A 27252-nucleotide genomic window follows, 5' to 3' on the forward strand; every position below is an offset into this window, starting at 1 on the left:
AGCGTAGCCAAGGGTTCAATTTTGTTCTTCTTTTCTGACAAACAATTTAGACTCCCCTAGTAATTACTTTTGTGTGATACTAATGTATTAAGTACTCGGGTACAGCTGCAGACACGTGCCTTTACACAATGTACTAATATTAATTTGATGCAAAACAAAACAAATATAACACAAAACTGCTCTTCTGAAAAGTAGTGAAATTGAAACAGCATGATGCCACTTTCTTATTCTTATATCAGTTTTCTTTCATTTTTAGGAAAATATTTCCATATAGTTGTTCACATGTTGATGGTGGAACAGGGTTGTGTTCACCACTACTTGCCTGTCCTGTGATTACGCACCTCGTATTTGTACTGCAGGTGACAAACTACTTGAACTGGGTGGTGAGGAACCTGGCTGACCTTGAGGTTCAGATGGCTGCAGTGAAGAAAGTGAACAGCTTCCTGAGCACAGAGTCTGAGAACTACGAGGGCTCCATAGGTACTGTACTTAGTGAAGTATGACCAGTTCCCTGACATGACTTTTATTGTTTGTTTTATTGCTCCCTGAAAACATCTACTGGATGACCACTGCCACATCCAGGAATACCTGTCTGCCCCATTTATGGACCAGGCCAGAGCGACCTGGCACAACCTAGTTTTTTGTTTTCAAATCCTATCTTAACTCTGTGTGTGTGTCTGAGGGGGCTTGAAAAGGGTTTTTTTTCTTTCCAAAAGCACTATCATGTGCCATTGCCATGGTGCTGAGATAAGACAAAGTGATGTCTCAAGAAGTAAACACACATCTCAAAAGATGAGGACAAGCTGGCCAAAAACAAGTGCTCGCCACAGCAGGATCTTCTCAAATGGTGATATCCTTTGGCTTGCTTGGATTTATCGTTGCTGCAGAACATCCCCCTTCCCTTGTGACGCAATGGAAAAAAGGATTCGGATTGCTGTGGAAAGTCTAGTTTGCAAAGGGAAGCTCCATGCGTGCATTTTATAAGCTTACAGTATATACAGTATTTTTTCTGTTAATTAGCTACACTCTGTAACCCCACTTGTAGTTTGATCTTAATGCCGTTAATTTCTCTTATATTCTCATGTAACAAATATCCGGAGGCAAGGATTGTGTACATACCGTAGTCATGCATATGTCTGAGTCTGGACAAACATCTCTAGATGTGTGTGGATGGATGACCAAGTAGCATCCTGGTGAAGAAACTGAGCAATATGAACCCATCCCATGTTCCAATGTGATTTGGTGGACTTCAGCTTTAAAGATTTCACAGAATTAACCCACTTAAAAGAAGTCACTGTCTCAACAAATAGAAGTGTGGACTTGTAAACTGGGCATGTCACTTAGGATAATAGTATCTCATGGTATAACAGTTGATGTCTGAACTGAGATTGCATTTGCAGCAGAGTGGCAGGTGTGGGCGCTATTTTCTTTATGTAGAACATATCTTCATCTTTTGCAAAAATCTAGCATGTGGTGAAAGAGAAGACAGTTGATTGAGTGGGGATCCCATATGCATGTCAGAGATACTGTAAATGTCCATGCTTACCACTGTGTGGCCTTGGTGCTGTCTGTAGCTCTCTCTTGTGAGGACCCCTCATAACTTTTCTTGATGGTTCTTTGATTTGTGGCTCCCTGTGTGTGTGGCACTCAGATGTGTCCCAGGTGCCTGAGGACTGGCCCCAGCAAGGTGAGATCAAGATCCAGGACCTCTGTGTGCGCTATGACCAATCCCTGAAACCTGTCCTCAAGCACGTCAATGCCTACATCAAGCCTGGACAAAAGGTAGCTCCCCCAAGCAACCAGGATGGTGCAGAAGCAATGTTCACGTTTTCCATTTAAATCATTGTGTGGTCTTGTACAAGTCTACTGAATGCAATAGCTCTTTTCTCTGTTTATTTCTGCGGTCTTATGACTTTGCAACTTGACTGTCCTTATTAAGTTGTACTTTCAGTCACAGATATCCATGGTGATCCAAGCATAACTGCAGTATGTTTTGACCTCTTAATCTGATCCAGTGATTCATAGGTGTTCATTTTCATGACATACGTAGATGCCTGGTCAAACGTCACTTAGCTGTGATGCTTTCCACACACAGCTCGGCCAGACAGATGCGGAGCGGCTGAGGTGGAAGGTGGTCGTGCAGTGTCCTTGAGTCTTACAAAATGTGAACTGGAGCTGTCAGGCCATATACAAACATGTCACAATGGTGGGTGGCTGTGACCCACTCATGCAAGGCTATTCCCACACATCTCCTTCTGTCTCCTAGGTGGGCATTTGTGGGCGCACTGGCAGTGGAAAATCCTCCCTGTCTCTGGCCTTCTTCAACATGGTGGACATTTTTGAAGGTGGGTCTTTAGATTCGTGGTCTGTGACAGTACCACTGGCTGGAAGTTGCACAGAACCCTTTAGCACTTTGGCTTTCTTTGCAGCTTCTCATTGTCTCATTGCCTTGCTTGTTCTATGTGTCTGGCAACTGAGTAGTTGCAGGGTCAGGCATGAAGAGGCACATATTGCTGGCCTTTAACTTTAAAAATGAGTCTTTTAATATATTTTCTTGATAATTTATGGCACACTATTATATATCTCCATCAAAGGGCAAGAAAGTCATCCACTCTTGTTAAGTCTGTGCTTAAGGTCCCAAATCTCAGTTGAATCACATACTTGTCCAGTATATCGATGTCAATAATGGAAATTCCAGTTTAAAAATTGAAAACACCAGCTCCAAGCTGTAGTTCAATGCATGTAGTACTAAAATTAAGAAAGTTTGACAAACCTTCCAAATGAAAGTAGTTTATAAATTCCCAGCCTATTGTACGCTTGTGTAATCGTGCAATTGCTCCCCTGTCAGGGAAGATCATCATCGATGGCATTGACATCTGCAAGCTTCCCCTGCAGACACTTCGGTCCCGTCTGTCCATCATCCTCCAAGACCCAATTCTTTTCAGTGGATCCATCCGGTACAAATGAGGCCGGGGGAGGGCAAACTCTCATTGTGTTTACTGTCCACGCAGCAGTTTCCATGTGGGCCACCCCGTTCACTGCTGCTGCAGATGGACAGGGCCAAGGACAATAATCAAGCACAGGAATCCACAGAATTCCGTGGAAAATAACTAAACATCTTACATTATACTGTATATTGTTTAGACTCTACATTTTCATAATATTGTAATCCCATTCTGCATTTCTTTTTGCTGATTTTTATAGCTACCATTATGCTGCATGTTGCTTAAATCAGCACCCACTTTTAATGCATAAATTCACTGTATGTCACATGAGAGTCAACTGCCTATACAGGAAATAGCTTGAGAACAATTCAGGCAGAGAAAGTTAACATCACTGGATATTACTCAGAAAACACCTCATTTATCACAAAGTGCTACATAGCTTATAGTGAGTAAATCACAGAACTACGTAAAAAAAAAAAAAAACTGATTTAATTTGTCTAGACCGTTGTCAGGGTACACTGGCAGTGCTGTAAAAAGGGCAAGTACATGTGGTATTGCGAAAGGCGGTTTTGCCTGAGAATAAGAAAAGAACATTCTGGCAGTCATTGATGTCACAGGGGAAATCAGTTGTTGGAATATTATTGTTTCTCTGAGTTCAGGCAGCTGTCTTCTGGTTTTACTAGCACTTAAAGAACTATTAATAAGGCTGTAGAAGTGTGGCAGAGTAAGTATTGGATATGCTAATTAGTCTACACTGTTTAGTCTGTGGAATGAGGCACAGTTGTTGCAACCTACTGTAGAAGGCAATGTAAAGAATGAATTATTACACCCATATCTTTCTCCATCCAGATGCTACTGTTGCCTATTATGGTCATTCTCTTGTAGTCCAGTGTCTGTATGAGAAGCACTTAACTCTTACCATACAGGTTATCTCTCAACTTGTCTTACAGATTTTCCTGGCTCTTAACCTAATTTATTATGCTTGCTACCGCCGTATAAAATACAAATGTATTGTAATTCATGCTAGATGGTTTTCATAGATAGGTACATTCTGGAATGTGGCTTATTACAGTGATGTCACACTTGGCCTAATTATGTTATCTTGCCTTAACAGGTTTAACTTGGATCCAGAACGCAAGTGTACTGATGATGGCCTGTGGGAGGCGCTGGAGATTGCCCAGCTAAAGAACATGGTTAAGGCCCTTCCTGGAGGATTGGGTATATTAGAACTGTTCACCTCTATCTTTTAACTACACCTTACAGGACAGAATTCATTAAGTATTTGTGTGTTACTGTATGGGGGTGCGGTGGCGCAGTGGGTTGGACCGCAGTCCTACTCTCTGGTGGGTCTGGGGTTCGAGTCCCGCTTGGGGTGCCTTGTGACGGACTGGCGTCCCGTCCTGGGTGCGTCCCCTTCCCCCTCCGGCCTTACGCCCTGTGTTGCCGGGTAGGCTCCGGTTCCCCGTGACCCCGTAAGGGACGAGCGGTTCTGAAAATGTGTGTGTGTTACTGTACACAACTAATGCTGCTTTGGGACTGCTCAGAGCAATGTAATACAGTACATTGGCTCCTCATAAATGACTATTCAGATGTACTATTGTTGACCGATGCATCCCACAAATATATGCAGCCTTCATCATCTTGTTATTAATCACTAACATGAATATCACACACACACACACTTTCAGAACCGCTTGTCCCATACGGGGTCACGGGGAACCGGAGCCTACCCGGGAACACAGGGGCGTAAGGCCAGAGGGGGGGGGAACACACCCAGGATGGGACGCCAGTCCGTCGCAAGGCACCCCAAGCGGGACTTGAACCCCAGACCCACTGGACAGCAGGACTGTGGTCCAACCCACTGCGCCACCGCACCCCCACATGAATATCAGATATGCTATAAACACCGTTGAAGTGAGTTGAATCAAGGTGTGCTAAGCACCTGTTCTGAGTACTTTACTGCCAACTAAAGACTGGGCAAGGAAATGCAAATTACTTTGTCTGCAGCTGGCAGAAATTTTAGAAAATGAAATTTTCAAGAAAATACACTCATACCCTATTATTTGGTCTCCTAAAATCCAGTTTTTCATGAATCTGGCTCAAGATTATTACTACAACTTATTATTAATTGGTCTGGATTTTCATTTACCTGGTCTGTGCCTGCGACATTCAGTTTGAGGAATAAATTCATTCATCTGACATATAGCCTTTGTTTTTCTCAAGCCAGTTCACATGCACCATCACCCTATATTTACTCTGTGAAATCATTTTTCAGAAGTATAACTTATTTATCATGACATTTCCACAAACAGCTTCATTACACTTAATAAAGCTTAAAAATTAACTATAGCTATAGAATATCACATTTTCTAATTTCTACATTTATTTATAATTTAGAGTAGAAGAACATGAAATATAATGAAAATAAATTGTCTTAACCAGTTGTGGACTTCGAAATGAATCGTAATTTCTTCCCTGTAAAAAATAACTCAATAATTCATTACTTTTTTTACATTTAGTTTTAATATGGGATCAGTTTTCAGGAACAAATTAGAACCAGTTAACAGGGATAAGTGTACATTTAAATATAAATAAATAAATAGGAAAATATTTGTATCTTTGAAAATTTGCAAGTTTATTTTCGTAGTGAACGGAACCACAGTATAAAATGGTAAATAAGGTTTTTCCTACTCTCTTTTCTCCAAAGATATATTTTAGCCATTTATACATTATTTAATATTTATTTCTTCATATTTAACTGAGACAACTTCAGCTTACTATCCGACTCTAGGTCTCTACTTTCTAATACCCAAACTATCAGCGTTCAGTTACAAGTGCTGTAGTTAAACGTTTTCAGTTTGTCAGCCCTGACTGAGCCAAGAAAGTTTATAAAAGAATGACATTGTCATTACCAAGGTATCAGCATCAACACCTACTCAATACTTCAGCCATTTGCCAGTTTCTCAGAACGGTGTTTTCCGAAGTAAATCCCAAGAGTTGCTGCCAGCCCCCTGCATCAGCTCTGAAGGGGCTCCAAACAAACAGTTGCATTTACAATAGGGGCTCATTGTGTTTTTCACCTTTTTTTTGATGCCAGATGCTGTGGTGACAGAAGGAGGTGAGAACTTCAGCGTTGGCCAGCGACAGCTGTTCTGCCTTGCCCGGGCCTTCGTCCGCAAAAGCAGCATCCTCATAATGGATGAGGCTACGGCCTCCATAGACATGGCAACGGTAACCCCACTCACTTACTTTTTGTCATTTAAATAATGATGTTCATTTTATTTTGCTTAATTAGCACAGTTTATTTTGCCATGCTGGTGGCTTGAAATTAGATGCTGAAACTGAAAAAAAAACTAAAAGACCTTAGTTTCCTGAAGCAGTGAATATTTCTCAAGTATGAGGTCGGAGTCATTCAAGAGCAGTGTCACATCGGCGAAAGGATCAAAAGTTGACAGAATGTCAATAGCTGGTGCAGCAAGACCTAAGTATATTACAGTTGTCTTCTGCTTGCACGGATAACTCGGCTTGATGTAAACATTCAGGAGCTGTCTTACAGTAACCTGTTTCCATAAATGATTTAACTACATGGCTTCCTTTTTCACCCTTCCAGGAGAACATCTTACAGAAGGTTGTGATGACAGCCTTCTCTGACCGTACAGTGGTCACGATTGCTGTAAGTAGCATGGACGGCATGTTACAATAAACAGTCTATATCCCCTGAAACTGTGGATTCCGTAAAGGCATAGAGCAGAGCTGTTCGACTCACCGCCCTGGATGGTCAGTTCCAGCAGGTTTTACTGCATCCAATTCATCTTGACTGAACTCATTTAACTCCTGGTTTGAGCTCCTAGTGGTTTAAGGAGAGCTGGATTGTTGACCCTGGACTGTGAGTGGAATAACCATGCTGTGTCCTCGACATTGAGCAAATTCATTTTACAGTGACAGATAACATACCCCTTACACTGGCTAGACTTCTATTTTTCATCTCTATCTGACCTGTTCTGTATTTCACTCCTCTGGTAATCACTTTTATGATTTCTTATTTTTGTCCAGGTTATCCAGTGTTGTCTGCATCTAATCCTTCAAACTCCTTCAGTCATTTGTGTTATCAAACAAAGTGGGTTTAAAGATTATTGGAGCGGGAGTAGCAAATTTAAATAACAAAATATAAACTATTACCGTATTCCCATGTGATCTAGTTACAAACCTTCAAGATGTGCGAAAGGCAAAATCAAAAAACCTTTTTTACACTGCAGTTGTGTGGGTGGATTGTTGATATAATGTTCAAATGGACATTAAAGTGTAGATTACTATACATTTCACTTAGTAATTTGAGGGACAGATCAAGTGTGGAGACTTCTGAGCCTTCACAGCAGCACGGTCTCACAATCAGATAGGCTTCCCAACGCAAAAATCCGACTCCCACAATGTTCTCCTTCTCCTCCTCTGTTTCCTTAACCTCTCCCTACCTGTCTTCTTCTCTTCTGTCCCTCCTGTCCCTCTCTGTGTGTCCGTCTGTGCGTCTGTCTTCGGTGCAGCACCTGGTGTCCTCCATCTTAGAGGCGGAGCAGGTGTTAGTGTTCTCCTCAGGGATTTTAGTGGAGTGCGACAGTGCGGCCGGCCTGCTAGCTCAGGAGGGCAGTCTCTTCAGTGTCTTAGTGAGGACGCACAAGTAGCCACGCAACAGCACTGCGACAGCACCCTGGCTGGTACGGTCTCCATCATTACCGCCACTCCTTGGCCTCCATCCCTGCAAAACTCTGTAGTCTGTGGCCCAAACTACAGCGCAAGAAACTTTATAGAGGTTCGAAATGACGAGCAAAAGCACTGTTACCAGTAGACAAAAATTCATGATCATGACTATCAGGTATCCTCTGGGTCCCCCTGTTGAGCCAGGGGATGTTCTGACAGTTGAAAACACTCCTGTAACGGCATGCTGTTTTGTGTGTGCGTGTATGCGTGCGTGCGTGCGTGTTTGTCCTGCAGCATCGAGTTCACACAATTCTCACGGCGGACCTAGTGATCGTCATGAAGCGCGGGAACATCCTGGAGTATGACAAACCCGAGACTCTGCTGGAGCAGGAGGACAGCATGTTTGCCTCCTTCGTGCGAGCTGACATGTGAGCCCTTTCTCACACAGCGTGGAGCCATGCAGTCGTCAAGCGTGACCCACGATTGACTGACACAGACGTGACCAGAAACAATGAAAAGGTCCAAGCAGCAATATATGAACCATTATGGCAAACTAGGAATGAGTGATTGGTCAATGGACTTTTTAACAGTTTTATACAAATATTACAGTTATAACTATATGTAATGAATCTTTTCTTAGCAATGTTGTTATTTTTCATAAATTATATACACCTTTCACTTTATTTGTCTGAAAAAATAATCAACTGGTATAAACACTGCAAACAGGTATGCTACTAGACTGCTACATTCACTGTATAAAGTCATCTGTACCTGTCTGGACAACAAAGTGTCTGTCTCTGTCTTAAGTGTTGACTGCTGTGGTCGCCATTTGACTTTAGAACCCCTCGCACCTCCGTAGCTGCACATTGCTGTCTCTTCACTCCACCGGTGCTACAGGAGGCTGGCCGCATTCTAACATCCTTTAGCAGAGACATAAATGGTTGTGGCAGCCTGTGCCAATGAGTCCATACTGACACACACTGGAAAGGGGCAGCCTTGAACTGTCATATATACAGTATGTACTGCATATCAAGTTAAGACTTGCATTGACTCTGTACTGTGGTATCGTCCTCTGTGTCAGATGACAACGTTTCCCTTTCACCAATCGCCAGTCTAAAGAATGCAAATAAACAAACACTGGACAACTAGCATGCATACTGGCTCGTGCACCCTGGCGTTAGTACTGCAGTTATTAAATCTCTGTCAGGCGATGCTTAGGGTGGACTACGGCCATATTTTTAAGCGGGCCACTTTTATGGGTTTCTAGGAGTCACACGGATCACTTCTGACTGGGTGTAACCCACTACAGTGTATCAGTGCTACAAGTCAACGCTGGAGTACTTTGACATATTGTGTTTGGAATGCATGCCTTTATAAGGTCAAAGAGCCTTGCCTTTCATACCCTGTCTTTTTAAAACATGGCCACCTAAATCACTTATGTGGTTTGATACCCTGGAACACCATGTTGTATGCATAGATTGCTCATGGCTATACTGATAAGCACGTTGTGATCTCCTGGAAATCTTCTTCTGGGGATTGGAGATGAGCAATGACTTTGATGACCTCACTACTGGGAATTTTATATACTTGTTTAATTTTTTTAAATGTTGCAATGTCTCTCTTTAAACCACTTGCCAGCAAGCGACAGTGTACCGTACAATGAGTTACATCAGTGCTCTGGTCATTTCGGTGAAATAACTGTATGAGTTGCCAGCATTTCACCACAGAAACCTACTGAGATCCATTAGCTTGTGATTTATGCGAGTGCCAAAGAATACTGTGTTCCCAACTTGGACCTCGGGGGACTTTCTATGTAATATCTTTGTCTGGTTAAGATCATGCACATTGTGAAAATGTCAACATGCAGCAGCTGACATCACAAACCTTTAGTGTTCTTCTGCATCTCAGTTTTGAGCCTGATTTTGTTTCCTCTTAGTTTCATTTTGTCTTGAAATGATAATGGACTTTTGTTGTCTTTATTGTACATATGTAATTATTTGACATTTTTAAGTCAAACATTTATTAAACCAATTTCTTGTGTGCCTACTTTTTTAAACACTCCAGCTGGTGATAAAACTGCTTTGGGTGGGATGGTTTTCTGGCATAAATTTTTATTGTAATACTGCTTGCAATAATAAAAAAAAAGTGGCACAAATTTTGTGTTGTTAGCATTGCATGAATGTGCGTTGTATCAGTGAAATACTTCCCTCACATCAGCCTCTATTCTAATTGACATCATCCAGTTTCTTTGATATAAGCATTCTAGTCTTCTGACATGAACAACTTCTCTAATTATAACCACTAAAATTAGTAGCGAAAGAACACAACTGCTTGTGAAGTTAACATTAATCATCTTGCACATGATGGAAATGTTCTAAATGATGGAGATTCTAGTTTTATACAAATGTAATATCCTTGAGTCTTGACTTAGCCACATGATGCACTGCATATAAGACTTGTGGATCGCTCGGGACTAAGAATCACCTGAACCAGTCAACAAAAAAAAAAAAAAGAAAAAGAAAAAAAATCTACTACTGCAGTACAAAATATGGCAAAAAAAGAATTAGTTACTACAAATAGTTCTTCCACAACATTCTGTTTATATAGATATGATAATGCTGTCCATAATGTTTAGGGAGTTTGGATTTTTTGGTATAACTGTTGCTCCTACTCTGTCTTCTGCAATGGTCTGTTCACTGTATACACATACAGTATGATATTTCAGTGCTGCATTATTATGGTTACCGGTCTACATTTTTCATCAAGGTTCGAATGTTAATGCACCTGGGGCTCGTCTCCTAAACAGATCCCAGGAGAAGCCCGGATGCAGCAGCCTTGAGCAAAGAACGTAAGATAAACTGCTTCGGTAAAGCACCCAGCTGTATAGAATGCTATATGAATTTTCATTCAAGTGAAATCTGAGTTAAGAGATTTATAAATGCAACCAAACTGTCCTTTCTCCTACATTATTACTATTATTAATTAATCTCGCATTGCTCTCCAAGGCAACTTACTGTGCTCTTGCTAAGGCCACTTTACAAAGATTTCTGCACTCACACCGTATTCCTACTGGAAAAATTCTAAGCAAGATTCAAAAAGCAACATAATTTAAAAAAAAAAAAAAAAAAAACCTGTTAGATGGACTATTTATGCTGGAAATGTTACACCTTTCTTGTGGTGAGCAGTTTGGAGCGCCGGGGTACCACATGTGTCCATCACCTGGCGCCCCCTGTCGAGTCGAGAAGGTATTACCTTGAAACGATGTCCATACACGTTACTGTCGTGATGAACAGACGGTTCCCGTTACACGTCGTTTCGCTGGAAGACGCACTTTTTCGCTCCATGTCGGCGCAGGAGAGCGGGAAGCACGTGCGCTGTACGCTTCAGAGCAGCTGTCCTTACCCTAATATTTCTAGCAATCTTTGCAAACTAAATTGAAGAGAACACAATACACAGTATACTGTACGTCTGAACCGCATTTTTGATTTGTTAGAAAACAGCACACTAACCGGCCCGTACTGTTAATGAATCAGGTCTGAATCAGAATTCAACTGAATTTCGGCATGCACGCGCGTCGGTCGAGCCGCGCGCCCTGAGCTGAGAGAATCATCCCTCCCCTCGCGGGGCCGTCAGAGGCTCGCGCACACCCATCCTCCTCGGCAACTTTTCCCAAGTCATTGGGCGCAACACTGCGCTTCTGAACCCCCCTCTGGAATTACAACAAGGTGCGTGTCGGAAACCTCCCTCCGCACTCATCTCATGTTATTTATCGAACTCTTACAACCACGCGCTGACATCATCACGTACGAAATGTAGACTTAAGTTAAGTTCGACCGCGGTGTCTATTTATCTTTGGATTATATTTCCACGGTGAGCGTTAACGGTTGTGTCGTGTGTTCCAGCCATGCTGGCCAGGAAGAGCATCATCCCGGAGGAGTTCGCGCTGCCCGGCCTCGTCTCGCGCGTGCCGCGCAAGCCCGTGTTCAGGGACCGCGTGAACAAGGCGCGCTTCATCGCCAAGAACGGCTCGTGCAACCTGGCGCACAAGAACATCCGCGAGCAAGGCCGCTTCCTGCAGGACGTGTTCACCACGCTCGTGGACCTCAAGTGGCGCTTCACGCTCGTCATGTTCACCATGAGCTTCCTAGGCAGCTGGCTGTTCTTCGCCATGGGCTGGTGGCTCGTGGCTTTCGCGCACGGGGACCTGGACTCGGACCGCGCGCTGGGCGTCGACCAGTGCGTCAACGGCGTCAAGTGAGTGCGACGCTGTCGGGATCTTACGGTTGACGAGCGCGAGACGAGCGAGTGCCTCCAATCAGTGGGGGCAACAGGTGGTTGGGGTGTCTGGTCTTGTTTTTTCTTTTTTACCTCAGAGCGGCCACAAATTTGAGAGCCAAAAAAAAAAACTCTTTAAATGACGTTTCTCAACGCCATGTAAATTACACCCGTCTACTCTCTCGAAACGCTGTGACGAAGTCAACAAAGAAACATTTTTATTAAAAATTTTAAGCAGTGATTTTTTTAAGTATTATGATGTTCTCATGCCACTCGTTTCCTATTTCTGTTTCCAAGGCCTTCGACTCACCGCAGTCACTTTCTGTCAGTGTTAACAGATGCGATAACATATTTCTCCAAAAATATACATTATAAAAAAGAAAAGAAAGCATTATAATTCATTCTGGAAATAACTTAATGAAGATTTGCTTTGGAAAAGTTATATTTCGATGAGTTATTTCTTATATCTATGGAAAATTAAACCGTTTCATTCTTTCATTAATTAATTTAGTATTCATACTTCCTTAACTACATTTCCAAAAAAAAAAAAAAAAGAATTTATTTCCGGTCAGGGTCGGACATGTTATAACATGAAGCTTGCAGGTTCGAATCCCTTCTTTGCTGCAGTACCCTTATCATGTATCTTTGAGTCCCACAGACTTTCAAAATGTCTCTCACTAGATGCAGGGAATATTTCTGGAAAATTCCCAAAGGTGTGATCTGTTATTTTATGTATTCAAAACACCGGTCACAGCCACAGCTAAATAAAGTAAGTACTCAGGGAGGTATGAGTGTGTCCATTGGGTCTGAGGTGGAAACTGCAGTAGAACCCCAAAACATCTACTTCAGCTTAAACATGCTTCACTTGTGTTTATTCATGCCTTACTTCATTTAATGGAACCTCTTAAAACAGACTAATTGCACACCGATTGTCCAAGCAGAGACAAAAAATTCCAAATAAATCAGGAACACGTTGCCTAAGCAGTTGTTCAACAATGTAAAGTTAAACTTCCCCAAAAGAAAAACTGCATTGTTATATGTTGTAGTTCATTGTTCCCTGTCTGACTGTAACCAGTAACCCATTTTTATCCATGACGTTCTTTCATTAAAACAGATTTGGTTGTAGCTGGACCTTAAATCTTCTACAATCAGCATTGTGTTCACCACATTTCACTGGGTCTTTGTTCTGCTTCCTCTGACCTTTGACCCCATCTCTACCTCTTCTCTAGGTCCTTCACCTCTGCTTTCCTGTTCTCCATCGAGGTTCAGGTGACCATCGGGTTTGGAGGCCGCATGATCACGGAGCAATGTCCCTTTGCCATCCTGGTACTAATTCTGCAGAACATCGCCGGGCTCATCGTTAACGCCATCATGCTTGGCTGCATCTTCATGAAGACAGCGCAGTCGCACCGGCGCGCCGAGACCCTCATCTTCAGCCGTCACGCTGTCATTGCAGTGCGCAACCACCGCCTCTGCTTCATGATCCGCGTGGGCGACCTGCGCAAGAGCATGATCATTGGGGCGACCGTGCGCCTGCAGGTGGTCCGCAAGACAACCACCCCTGAAGGGGAGGTCATCCCCATCCACCAGATTGACATTCAAACGGAGAGCGCAACCTCTAGCAACAACATGTTCCTGTTGGCTCCTCTCATCATCTGTCACGTCATTGACCGGGAAAGCCCTCTGTACGACCTCTCGGCCATGGAGCTCCAGTGCAGCGACCTGGAGATCATCGTCATCCTGGAGGGTGTCGTGGAGACCACAGGCATCACCACACAGGCGCGCACCTCCTATGTAAGTGAGGAGATCCAGTGGGGCCATCGCTTTGTGCCCATCGTGACCGAGGAGGAGGGTGTCTACTCCGTGGACTACTCCAAGTTTGGCAACACGGTGAAGGTAGCCACGCCTCGGTGCAGTGCCCATGAGCTTGACGAGAAGCCCTCCATCCTCATCCAGACGCTGCAGAAGAGTGAGCTCTCCCACCAGAACTCCCTGCGCAAGCGCAACTCCATGCGCAAGAGCAACTCCATGCGCCGCAACAACTCAGCCATCCTGATGCCCAAAGTGCAGTTCCTTACCCCGGAGGGCAACCAGAACGTAGCGGTCACCTGACTGGAGGCCTGGTTGCCTCTGGTGCTCTTTTTGTGTCTCAGGATGATGGTCACTCCTCAGTGTCTCTTTTCACAGCTGCAAGTCGCTCTGCTGCTCTGCCCTGCAATTTCACACCTGCTTGTCGATCGCTTCACCGCCACCTCCTTCTCCTCTTCATGACCCCTGTTTCTGGCGCTGCTTTTCAAATGCGCTGCATGTCTTCACCCATGTGCTTAGAGACAAGGAATGTATTGTTTTTTTTTACACCATCTTCATTGTTCTTTCTTGCAGAAACACAGCATGGTAAAACGATACTATGCGAAAACACACTGCCAGTGGGGTTCCTTGTGCTTTCAGTAAAGCACAGGAAGTATTTAATACTTTTAAGTATTTTACTTTATCTGATTCAAGTAATTTATTTCATATTAAACAGATTTTAACGTTTCATGTTTTCCTGTGCTTTAAGTGGTGCACAGCTGAAGTCCTTAAACGCAGATATAGCAACTGAGTTGCCAGAAATACAAGAGACAAAACTGTTTTTAAATGGACTTTCTAAGTACCATGTAAGTAATCCTCTGTGCTGTTTTGAAAAACCATTTTCCTAGTGATTCATGAAACTTGATGTTTTTCATGGCTGCTTTGTTACTTATTCCTCTGAAACTTGCATATATCTAAGCAGGCCTTAAACATAATCATAATTAACACATTCCTTAAACTCACTACAGTTACTTTTACTCAGTTTTAACAGAATTTCCCTATTTTCACAAGAATATACAATATCTAAAGAGCAGTATAGCATTATAATTATGTAAATAATACTATAATAAAGAACTGCTTTTCAAAACAGTGTATTTCTTTATATACTGTATATGGAAAATAAATTAATTTGTTCATTAATTTAGTAACCATACTACATTAACTGCAGTTATGAAAGATATTATTTCTGCCTAGTGCATACTGAGATGTGTATCTTTCTGAATTAATCTGCTTCACTATCAGTAGCCACCACCCTTGATACACAAGTAGTGTTTTATACATCATGTTGGTTTCTTACACTATCTATTTTGAGAAGTCACCAAGAGGAGTCTTTCAAAACGGGATAAATGTATACGAACATTTTTTTCTGGAATTCTGCCGATGTAAGATATCTTTCACTTGTCCTCCTTCATAAATTGCCAAAAACTTGATTTATTTATACAATGTGAAAAAACATTGCAATAAAGGTTAAACCTTGAGTGAGCTCACAGAGGGTTGCTATGTTAGAAATAATTATGTTAAGAAACCATTATCAGCAACATTTGCTTGGTGAGATTATCAATCACTTTGGTGAATCATAAAAAAATGATAGAGAGCAGAAACCAGGAGAGAGCAGAGATGTTGCTGCTTTTCTTCTGTGCTCAACTGTAGTACCAATGTATAATATACACTGTACAGATGACGTGTAGTTCAATAAAAGTACAAAAGATTTTATGTTGAAGCATCTGTCTAATTGAACAAATGGCTAGAAAGAGCAACCACACAACCTTTCTATCTGGAAAGAGACTTTCAGCCTTCAGACTTTCATCTTTCAGCCAGGTCCCTGTGTTGGTAGTGTGTAATAAATTACTTCTCAAAAAGGTGTCAAAGCAAAGGAAGTGACTGAAATGAAATTAAAGCTCTACAGCAGAGCTGTCTGCTCCACAATGGGTAGTTTACCTCTGCTTGCTTAGAAAGTGCTTCTAAAATGTTTAATTAACATTTTGATTTTCTATTACAAGAAAGGTTTTAGTAGATATGATTTTACATTCAAGCATTTCTTTATGTATTTCATTATATTTGAAAAAAAAGTTTTCCAATGTTTATATTACAGTAAGATTTTTGATATAGGGATAATGCCTAAAATATAATTTATATAATGTGGTGATTAAGCGTATGTTTGAGACATGGTCTCCATCAAGTAATCTAAAATAAGATCTGAAGATACCACTTCATTCCCACGACCTCTGAATGAACTATTGTGTAGAATCAACAGCTGTTACTCATTTAGAGAAGTTTAGAAACAGTTGAATTAAAACCCCTAGGGCAGGAGGTGGGGTAGTGGTTAGAGCTGTTGCATTCAGAACTGAAGGATGCAGGTTTGAATCTCCCCTACTGTTGTAGAACCCTTGAAAAAGGTACTTATCCTAAAACACTCCAGTAGAAGTACCCAGCTGTATAAATAATTTCTAGGTAGATTAATATTGTAAATCACTTTGCAAAAAGATGTTCTCTAAAAGAACACATGAATAGACCCAGGGGTCTGACTGAAGCTTAGAATTACACATGGTGCAAATTATGTACAGTTCAATAATGATTCATTCTGGTGGCCTTTTCACTTGACTTACAATAGTGTTATTAAAACAATGGCCTGGATGTAGTGTGACTGCTGGGAGGACACACTGAGGCAGGCTGGACAACCCTTTAGCACAATAAATCAGTAAGTCTTTCGTGACATTAAAAAGGTTAGGACAACACTGTAATTAACATAAAACAGACACCAGCTGTATCGGAGGTCTGAAAGCCTTACTACTCTGAGGAAGCTGACCAATCAGCTCGCAGCATGACCTTATTATGTCACACGTGAGGCCATCGCGCGAGCTGATTGGTCAGCTTTCCCTTCAGGAAGTATTTCAGACCTCCGTTAGTACGTGTTTCACGTTAATTGCAGTGCTATTTTTTTTTTTTTTTTACATTACATTGTTTTATTTCACGCATTAAATGATTTCAGTCTAAGGGCAACTTTGAAATCCACATTTATATATATATATATATATATATTTTTTGAGTTTTGAATGTATGTTATTGGAGAAAGACTTCATGTGATTTCAATCATGTATTTCATGTAGATTTATTTAATAAGTTTTTTTGACCAACCGAAGGAAATGTAGCCGTTTTTATATCTGTTTGGATTTCAGTTGTGTGTAAAATTAAATAACCTTTTTTTCTAATAAAGTTGAAATTTGAACTTATTAGAATTAAAAAGATGACTAAAATGAACTATAATGATAGGTTATGTCAGGAAACGAGCAGGAGCGGCAGATCTTGAGCTGCTTGTAGAACACTGGCTGAGACCAAACTGCATGATCTGTTCCGGATCGCTGTTTGTTACACTCAGTATCAGAGCTGCAACAGAGTTTGTCATATTTAGCTGATCATAATGATATCATATTATTCAATTTATTGTACGAATTTGGTTTCCACTGATTAAACAGACGACGAAGAGACACCACTGAGACCGCGCGGGGCAAAAGAGGACGTGTACGCACGCGTAATGTTAATGTAAGAACACGCGGACACCACGAGCGTATCTCCACTGCAAAAAGACAAATTTAAATATGACTACTTTCCCGTACCGCCATAACCTCGCTTCCCGCCGCGCTTCCGAACACACACGGAATACATTCCACATCACTTCGTACGCACGTAACCCAACCGCGTCTTCCGCTTCGCCTTACCCGATGACGTCGACGTACTCCCATCATGCACCACTCCCCACATGATTCTTGTAATTTTTCGTAAATAAACCGTTGTATAAAATATTATAATATAATTTTTACAACACATCACCGTTTAAATACGAAGTATTCACAAACAAAGCGTTATACGCCTATGTAGGACTACAAGCCGTCGTTGCGACGTATAGGTCCCAGGTCGAGGTCCCGAGCGCAGCTAGTGCATCTTTAGCTTTGCGCAGTGGCAGTATCGTAGCCTATGAGGTTTATCCGAGGCGCGATTATTGCTAGTTGAAAACTTTACCCAATACCCCGCCGTGACGACTTGAAATATAGTCGGCACTGGCAATTTTTGACGGTCTCTGCGGAGACTGATTGTATGTACAAAAATAAGTTGAAGCACTTTCTGCAGTTGAACTCAAATAAATAAAAAGCTGATTTCCGTTCTCTGAGGGTTATTAATTGTTTTAAGTTTTGTTAGTTATGTATAGGTGTTGTGATTTTGTCTCGTTTTCAATGGTGTGTTAGGACTTAATATAGTTCGTTAATATTTCGCGAAAACAAATCCCTAAAACACCCGTTTGTACGTCCGAGATCGTTTTTTAAACTCAGCTGATGCTAGAAAAAGGAGTGAGTTCGCGCTTTTCTTTCGATTTGCCGCATGAATGCGCTCCCTAAATGTCCTGAAGATTATTGGCCAGCAGAGAGCACCGTTTACTCGACACCTGGAATTTCGCAGAGCTGCCGAAAGGGGGCAGTATTTCCCTTTTGTTATGAAACGGATAGATTTCATGCACCACTGTGGTGAAAATAACGTCTTTTTTCATTGGTATATTATGTCTGCGTGAGTTTCATTACATACATTTAGGTTTTTCAGGTTGGTTCGACGAGGCTATGAATTTCTGGTTAAACTGTAGAAAATCTGTAAATGCCCAACGTTGAGGAAATATGTGTTTGTATTGTAACGACCCGCGTTACTGTGTTTAGGTGGGAAGATTTGTTTATTGTAAATAGTTGCATTATGGGAAAATGTGAAATGTTGGTGTGCAACCACTGGGGGAACTTCTGGAAATAAATGATGGGATGACCGTGTTTGCCGGTCGAATGAGAATTTCATGGTGCTTAACAGGCTGGCTTGAGGGGAGGGTTCTGGAGGAAACATGAATGGTAGTAATGTGTTTCTGCGTGTCAGGGTTCAATAAAACATTTCAGATGAATTCTGTCCTTCTTTGTTCCCTCTCAGCGCCTTGGTACTAAATAATTATGTGTGTAATTGCTAATTTCTGTAACTTAACTGACATTTATGTATATGGTACATATATATCTGTAGAATATCAGTTGTGCTGAGGAAGGTGACATTACACCTCTTGAACATGTAAGATTTGTTTTTACTACTTATTTGTTGCCCCCTTTTATTGCAGGCAACTTAGTGTTGTAAAGCAAGTTTACAATCATTTACTTATTGACACAGGATGGTAAATCAGCATCCCACCTAACTAGTACTTAATTTGGTAAATGCATGCGAATGCAAGCTGTATGAGTTTCGCTCATTAGTTAGTCTGTTGCTGCAAAAAAGGAAAACTTAGAAGGGAAAACAAAGCGAGGAGGTTAACAAAAATGTGGCGGCAGAGTTTTACTTGTGCAGCTTAATGGTTGGGCGTCATGTTTGAGAAGAGCTTCGCTGTGAATCAGTGTGATGCAGCAAATCGCTCTTAGCGTGACCTCGAGTCCCCCTGCTCTCCCACATGGAACTCGCTGGTCGGCCTCAGCGAGGAAGGATGTCCCACAGTACCCTGTGTTCACCTTGCTTGTGCGTGTGTGTGTGAGGGGGAGAGAGAGAGATAAAGAGAGAGAGAGAGAGAGAGAGAGAGCGAGTGGGTGAGTTCAGGTTAAAATTTCCAATTCTAAAATGCAGGCTCATTATGCAGAAAGTGCCGCGGTGTGTTTACATCAGGCGGGAGACCCATCATCGGGGTGCCCGAGGGGTCCTCGCTGGGGGTGTTTAATTGCCGCTTGTTAAGCTCTTGTTTACTGCCTCCAGGACACGGTCAATGAGCTCTCTCAACAAGTCATGTCCTAATGCTGGACGTGTGTCTCCAAGGTGCCCGATTTCAGCCGAATGTCAGCCGGCAGTGAACTCGGCTCTGGAGTGCGACTCTAGTGGATGGAAAAGTCCTTTTTCGAACCCTGAGTGAGGCCATTGTGCGCATCTCTCTATACGCTACACCATGATACCATACCATACAATAAGAAGTGACACTGCTTAACTTTGTCGTCAGATTTCTCTGAAATTTCTTTTGGGTCACAGACAATGACATTACAGATCAAGGCCAAACCCAGAAATATATGGGGGATAAAAAACTTGACCACACAGTATTTTACCACAAAGTGACACATCAACACAAAACCTAACTACACACATATTGCAGGGACCAAAGCCTTTGTAGCTCGTAGAATATAGCACATTGACTGAGGAATAAAAGAATTCAGTGCTAGACCTCAGAACTCTAAACTGTGCCCTAACTAGGCATTTGTTGTGCAGCACATCTTGTTTATTTTCAACCATATTAAATAAATGTTGTTGTAACTTTTCCATTTTACATGTTCCGAAAAGATTGCGCTGCTTATAAAGTTTGTTTAATAGTGATTCCTTATAAACAGTTATGCTTTTGCATGTTTTGCATCTTTATTGCTTACACTTGGAGTAATTTTTGCAGCGCCTTATCAGTCTTTTTTTACTAAAGATGTAGAGTTTAACTTGTGATTGAAATGATCAGGTTGGGAAAGTTTACTTCTGGTATAGCCCCCATCGCCCCCCCCCTCCCCAAACATATCTACAGATTTCTTGCACAACTTTCCCTCAAGTTCCTGGAAGTGGAAGCAATGGCTTATTTACAAGGAGATGATGTCACAGCAACAGGTTCATTAGGGGGTTTGTCTGGGTCAATTATTGTTGAAAACAATATCCTGAACAGAAAAAAAGGATTTGTGGAGAGGTTTTCCACGGAGACGAGCTGAATCAGCGGTAAATAACCCAGATGCGTTGCTCGAACCTCACGCTGGTATTTTAGCAGGTCATTAAGCTGCATGAGGATAAAGGAGCAGCACACCTTGCTTTGTTGTCTTTACAACCTGACTGTGAAAGGAATAAAACATTAATATTCCCTTGCTGCTAAATTAAAAGATTTCCACTGTTTGCCAGAATGAGCTTTGTTCCTTGGTAACCATGTGACAGGAGACAATCACTATGGCAACCCAGTTTCCTGTCTCCGTTCTTTGAAGGTTTCCCTGGCACAACTATTCTCGCCATTAAAGAATTCTCTCCTTTTGGCTCCAGTCCCGTACCTATCCTACGGCACGATCCGCATCGCCCTGCAATGTTTCCCTGAAGTTCTTCAGCTTATTTACACTGAAATGTGTGCTTATTGTTAAAGTGACAATCCTTGTCAACATGTATCACTCAGCGCCATAAGAGTCTTCCACTGGCATCCGGAAAACTTGTTTTCCTCCTTGACGGATGTCGATCATCTTCACCACTAACATATTTCAAGTTCTTTTTCATATCGCAAAAAAATAATTCATACAGTGATCCATAAACATGAAAGCATACAAGCACCTTTTTAATTGTTTGTGCATCATTGTAAGAATTATTTCTTAACAATTGTTCCATCCAGTTATACGCTAGTTATATGAAGGTAATTAGTGCCTATGTGGAAGCACAAGATCTAGGCGTCAGTAATATCTTGCTCTTGGTGACTGCGACACTTTTTTACTACTAGATGGGAAAAAAATCACGAGAAAATTAATTGAACAAAATTGGAGGGGAGGTGTGGACACCTCCATTTCATTTCCCTGGTCCCTCTCCAGAAAAATAAGCACAACATTTATGGAAAAAAGGTTTGTATGGGAAAGCCGACACTTCTCTGACATAACTAGAGTGTTAAAATTGAGTACAGTCCTAATATATATTTTTTTTTTTAAAAAAACTTTGTAGCTTGACATTTAGTCCTCAGTGAACATCCTCCTCTGATGAGATTTGTTTTCTCAGTGGTCTGCCCTGTGTGTGTGTGTGTGTATGTGTGTGTGTGTGTGTGTGTGTGTGTGTGTGTGTGTCGCACAGCCATACCCGTCAATGTACACAGGTGTCTATTTCCCCTTCCAATGTATTTTGAGCTGAAAAGATGATCTGTGAACAGTGAACAAAAGTGTAATTCACTGCTTATGGTTATAAAGAACATTCCAGCAGAAAAGTAATGGAACTTTAAACTTTTTAGTCATTAATTTAAAATAAAAGCACTCAATCAGTAGAAATACAGTTCCATAAGGATTATTTTATGTGCAAAGTACTGGCGGCAGCTAAATTACTGAAAGCTTTGCCATGCAATTGTGCAAAGTGCTTGGTACCCATCCTTAAATCCGTTTCCAGTAAATTTTTACCCAATTAGTTGTGCTGTGACCTGGAGCAAGGGGCTCCAGGGAGGACGGGGACAGTGGACGGGGCAAGGGGGATGGGGGGCGGGGGATGGTAGATGGGGGAGCGAAACACCAGCCCCTGGCAGGGAATTATCTGACTAATTGCTAAGAATACAGCAGTTTCAAACTGCACGCTTTGCAAAATTAACTGGCTTTGTACTTTTCATAATTTCTATTTCATTAAATTTATTTAGCAGCATTTCCAGGAGGGAAATATAGTGCGGAAGAATGATAAGGCGAGAATAATGTCCCCTCCCCCATTATTTATGTGTGGAACTCCGCTGAGTTCTATAACTAGAATTTTCCCGTCCCCTCAAGCTCTCACATGTTTTTACACCGCTGCTGTGGTACGGAGAATGACATCCTGGGCAAAACATTATTGCAGCAGGGACCTGGTCAGACACCTGACTTCTCAGGTGAATGGAAACTCACTTCTGAGCATGAAAAACCCAGGATGGCCAGGTAGACCAAGTGGTCGTAGGGAACGCAGCATCCTGTTTTAGGCCACTCTTCTACAGGTGTTACAGGTGTGTGTTTTTTTAAATTTTATTTTAATTTAAAGTAATCGGTAGATGTCCCCAGAGTGCAATGTGACTCTAGTGTCTGTGCTGCAGGAGGTGATTAAAATGGGGTTAGGACACAGCCGGGGTTCCCACCCTGTACGGGACCCAGGTGTTTTTAACTCTGTTCAATTTGCAGCATCTTGGGCGAGAAAAGAAAGCGAGCGACTGAGCGAGCGAGCGAGCGAGTTACGAAGACGAAGGTTTGAAAACGACATGTTCCTCCCTGTCCACGGCCCGCAGGTGGAGGCTGGTCTGAATTAATAAAAGGTGACGAAAGACTGTCTAGAAAAACATACTGCAGTACGGAGCTCGCCGCGGTAAAACCCTCAGGGTGTGTTTCCAGCTTTTCCCCTTGAAAGGTCAAAGCTCTTCACAATAGGACCGCATAGCACGAGGCCATAAACACCGCGGTAAGGAGTGTTAATTAAGAGACCGAACGCAGCCCGTGCCGAAGGTGAGAAGGTAGGGGAAATGGGGAAGAGAGACTGGCAGGGGACTGAGAAGAGAAAACACAAGTTGCTGTTACTGACAGCTTGGGCTCAACCCATGACTGAAGGAAATGACAGCCGCCACTTCGCGCGTCGGCAAACTTACGCTGGATTTCACGCTCGACATTTTCCGAGCATTTTATTTAGTTAAACGCTGCCATCTTTTCAAAGTCTGCCCAAATCGCAGCAAACGCGTGTGACGGTGTCGCAGCCCGCGTCGGTCAAACCGTTTACCGTATCCTTTGCGTTTTCCGTTACGTTGAGATGGGCTCTGTTGCTGCATGCTTTCAAAAGTAGGTAAAATCGCAAGTTTCGGTACACCTGGGTAACCCGGACAGCTGTGTGTCCTGTGTGTCTGGGAAAAGCTGCAGGCCTGTGGAGACGTGGCGCCGCATCTCCTGATCGAACCTGCTAACAGAACGCCTTGTGAAGGAAAAAAAGAATAGTTCTAGTAAATAGACCCAAATTTCTCCCTCTTCTGAAGTGCACAGATTGTTTAAGGTTTTGTGCATGACGTGTCCATTTGGCTGGACAACACTTTTAATTTTAATGTAGAATGAACTAGAAGGACTTCTACCCCTTCAATGGTACCCTTGAGAAAGGTGCTTTGCCCGAATTGCTCCAGTGAAAATTACCCAGCTACATGGGTAAATCACTGTAAGTAGATTAATGCTGTAAATCCCTTTGGAGAAGAGTGTCAGCTCATAGAATAAATGTAATGTAAATTGAACAACGCAAAGGAACGCTCTTCATTGCTTGTTTTTCAACAATCCTTGACAAAGCGCGAGAAGTACGGGCCGAGGACGAGTGAATTCAAACCGTGTTCCACAGGAGAAAGGCTGGATGGTAAAGATACTGCGAAAAGGACATTGCGCCCTATTTAGTGATGTACTATCTGCTCTCCTCCAGCCTATAAAACGGTAATGCAGGTCTTACACTGTATATCAAGAACACACTGAAGCATGAAGATCTATGCTGGAAAGTTTAACTTCGCTTCGAGGAACTTTGAAAGGTTGGCTTACATTCCTTTTTTATTCTCACTAAAATGTCTATAAAGTGTATATACTTAATAATGAACTTTATATGCACTACTGTGTAAGTATAGAGTAAATGGGTGCATGTAATATAGGTAACTTTTAGGGACAAAACTATTAAAGTGCCCATCGTGTGTATTCATGATGTAAATGACATTGTTTAAATAATGCTCATATTTTTCTGAAGCTCCTGATTTTACCACAAAATGCGGATGTCTTTTCATCCTGTTTTTTTTAATTAACTGGTTGGATTGCTCTAATTAAATTAGTAAATGATTGGTGTGTAAAGCAGCATGCAGGTAGGAATTTCTTGGTTAAAGTGAGGAAAATGCAAATTGTGAGTCGCTCCGTTGAAGACATCTAAATCGATTAGCTGTTTTGGCAATGACAGCAAAAGTGAGAAAAATGTAAAGCAACCAGAAGTTGGGTCTAACTCTGCGAGCATAAATAATGTGCCAAAAAGTAGGAAAGACAGACGGCGGCCAAAGTGAACATAAATATCCGCGCTGATATGACATATTGATAGAACAATGACACCGACAACAGAAAATAAATAACATTTATTGCAAGCTTGTCTGGAGGTATAGCGAGCCAAATGTGGTGTCAGTGTGCTGACCATCCTCCAGTAATTGGGTCCATCTGTTGAACAGCAGGCCGCTGATGGATTTCCTCGCTCAAATGGGAATGCTTTTTGACCAGGTCCAAGCGTTGCTGGTGTGTTGCCATGGCGTTTTGTAGCTCAGCAAACCGCTCGAGTGCAACACAGCATCTTCAGATCCATCACTGAGTTGTCGGTTGTGAAAATAACCCCATTAAGTGCGCGCAAACACACACACACACACACACACACACACACACACACACACACACACAGACATCATCTGAGACTGCTTGTCCCATACGGGGTCACGGGGAGCCGGAGCCTAACCCGGCAGCACAGGGCGTAGGGCTGGAGGGGGTGGGGACACACCCAGGACGGGACACCACGTCATTAAGCATTTGCATTTTTTCACTGTGATGTTAGCATATGGGGGGCACGGTGGCGCAGCGGGCTTGGCCCGCTCCTGCTCTCCGGTGGTTCTGAGGTTCGAGTCCCGCTTGGGGGTGCCTTGTGATGGACTGGTGTCCCATCCTGGGTGTGTCCCCTCCTCCTCCAGCCTTGCACCCTGTGTTGCCGGGTTAGGCTCCGGCTCACCGCGGCCCCCCCCCCCCCCCCCCCTTGGGACGAGTCGTCTCGGACAATGTGTGTGTGTGTCAGCATACAGTCATTCCCCATTTACGTTAGTCCACTTCACAAAAAGTTTCATTCAACACCTCTTCTTTTACTTATGAGGAATTCCTTCATGTTTACGAGGGCGGAAATTGGGTGTCCTGCACCACCTGACAGCTGAGATTGGAATCACCATGCGGTCTTCTTCACACGTACAGCTTGGCACATCTTGTGTTGAGTTCTCACCCTCCATTATCCCTGGTAACAGTTTCCCCTGTTGTCTCAGTGATCATGGTCCAGTTTGTACTGTCCAAACAATGTCCACAATGTCTACTAAGTGTCAATTCATTTATATTGTTTTCATTGCTTTCTTTTCTCTTTACTTTTTTTTTTTTTTTGCATTAAAGATAGAATTAATGGATAAACACTGAGTATCATATGTATGTATGTTTTGTTTGTAAGTGTTTAGTACATAATAGGTACAGAAGAGCTGAATGAGCACCGGTGGATAAACAAACAATATTGTAGAATAATTAATGAGGGAAAACCACCTTGATGTTGTGTTATTATAACTAATGTAAACTATGGATATAATTGTCAGTTTTAATGCTATCTGGTGATATTTCAACATAAATAGGTGGCAATTTTTGTCCTCCAGAACAGATCATTTTTGGTTGTAACTAACAGTAATTACATTTTTGAATCATGAGAATTCCTCTCCTAAAGGATTTTTGAAGAACAAATTACGTTCAAAAGGCCCAGAGAGGACTAGGACTAGACTTATTATTATGGTATTGACTATTATTTAGCTGACACCTTTACCAACAGAAAAAAATGTAATATTTAAACTAAGCTACTTAACAACAATTCACATGTATATACACAGCAAGGAATTCTGGGTAAATACCATGATCAAGGGTACAAGTGGGGATTCACACCCAGAAACCCTGAAAGAAGGGTACTGGATCAACCATACAAATTCTGAGATCAGTTTGAGTGATACTTTATTTATATTTATTTATGTAGCAGACACTTCTCTCCAAAGCAACTTCCAATGAACTCCATGTAGTGTTCTCAGCCCACACACCTTATTCACCAAGGTGACTTACACTGCTAGATACACCACTCACAATGGGTCACATCTATACATCAGTGGAACACACACACACTCTCTCTCTCTGTCACTCACACACTGTGGGGAACCTGAACAGCATGTCTTTGGATGTGGGAGGAAACCAGAGCCCATCCCAGAACCCAGAGGAAACCCATGCAGACATGGGGAGAACATGCAAACTCTTCAGAGACTGAGCAGGGATCAAACCCACATTCTCTCACATCACCCAGGCGCTGTGAGACAGCAGCACTACTCACTGTGCCGCCCCGCCTCCCGTACGAGACGTGACATAAACTCCAGAAGGTGAAAGGTCACATGGGGTGTGACTGCCAATAGACGGTCTGTGGGTGCGAGTGAAATTTCCCTGTCCTCCAGAACTGTGTCAAGAACTCCATTAATTAACGAATGATAAAGACTCTTGTGCAGAGGAACTGACCCCCTCTCTTCTCTACACTTCAGTATAATACTTTCTTCTCTGCAAGGGCAGACAAGAGACACTAATCTCCAAAGAAATGTGTGACAACAATAGTTTCGCTGTATTCATTTGCCCACACAATTCGGTCTCTCTTATCTTTAGTTCACCAAGTCTTTCCGAGTCCTGGGCACCGTTACTTAGCGGTAAGAAAAGGATCATTTTCCTCCCCTGTTTTCGGCAATTCGCAGTGCTGCCCGGAAGACCCCAGCGAATGCCTGCCAGCCTTGAATATGTGCTTAACGATAATTAGGGAGGAGTCATTTCATCCAGCATTTATGCAGTATCTAATTATCAGGTTGCATTGTTTTACTTTTAATTACTGTGGCCTTATTTGTTGCACAACAAGCAGTGAGACATGTCCTTGTACACAAATAAAGTAGATCAAGGTTTAAGAACACACCTAGAGGGTAAGGCACGCTCCT

At 42.3% G+C, this 27252-nt stretch overlaps 2 protein-coding genes and 1 non-coding gene across 10 annotated transcripts in view; all 3 read left to right on the forward strand.

Annotated features, from left to right (window-relative positions):
* abcc9 (ATP-binding cassette, sub-family C (CFTR/MRP), member 9) overlaps nucleotides 1-9974 on the forward strand; it is a 33450-nt gene extending 23476 nt beyond the window's left edge. For 3 of the 7 annotated variants that reach the window (XM_018747288.2, XM_029249635.1, XM_029249632.1), the window contains 8 exons: nucleotides 360-480; nucleotides 1652-1782; nucleotides 2267-2345; nucleotides 2849-2957; nucleotides 4060-4163; nucleotides 6043-6176; nucleotides 6556-6618; nucleotides 7932-9974. In XM_018747288.2, coding sequence (XP_018602804.1) covers nucleotides 360-480; nucleotides 1652-1782; nucleotides 2267-2345; nucleotides 2849-2957; nucleotides 4060-4163; nucleotides 6043-6176; nucleotides 6556-6618; nucleotides 7932-8069 — 879 coding nt within the window. In that variant the 3' untranslated portion in view covers nucleotides 8070-9974. Of the gene's footprint in view, nucleotides 1-359; nucleotides 481-1651; nucleotides 1783-2266; nucleotides 2346-2848; nucleotides 2958-4059; nucleotides 4164-6042; nucleotides 6177-6555; nucleotides 6619-7483 lie in introns of all 7 variants that reach the window. The other 4 variants (XM_029249633.1, XM_029249637.1, XM_029249634.1 and 1 more) reach the window with 3 other exon arrangements.
* Nucleotides 9975-11130: 1156 nt separating this feature from the next.
* kcnj8 (potassium inwardly rectifying channel subfamily J member 8) lies at nucleotides 11131-15536 on the forward strand. Of its 2 annotated transcripts, XM_029249638.1 has the most exons (3): nucleotides 11131-11362; nucleotides 11540-11891; nucleotides 13142-15536. In XM_029249638.1, the coding sequence occupies exons 2-3, from the start codon at nucleotides 11542-11544 to the stop codon at nucleotides 14022-14024; spliced, it is 1233 nt and encodes a 410-aa protein (XP_029105471.1). In that variant the 5' UTR covers nucleotides 11131-11362; nucleotides 11540-11541; the 3' UTR covers nucleotides 14025-15536. The 2 variants fall into 2 exon arrangements, with proteins under 2 accessions (XP_029105471.1, XP_018602675.2); XM_018747159.2 differs by having other exon boundaries at nucleotides 11131-11891.
* A 2167-nt stretch (nucleotides 15537-17703) lies between these two features.
* On the forward strand, nucleotides 17704-17844 carry LOC114909930 (U4 spliceosomal RNA). The gene has a single exon (XR_003797482.1). It is a non-coding gene; the product is annotated as a U4 spliceosomal RNA (small nuclear RNA).
* The last annotated feature ends 9408 nt before the right edge of the window (nucleotides 17845-27252 follow it).

The sequence above is a fragment of the Scleropages formosus genome, chromosome 2 (genome assembly GCF_900964775.1).
Source record: "Scleropages formosus chromosome 2, fSclFor1.1, whole genome shotgun sequence".
Classification (NCBI taxonomy): Eukaryota; Metazoa; Chordata; class Actinopteri; order Osteoglossiformes; family Osteoglossidae; genus Scleropages; species Scleropages formosus.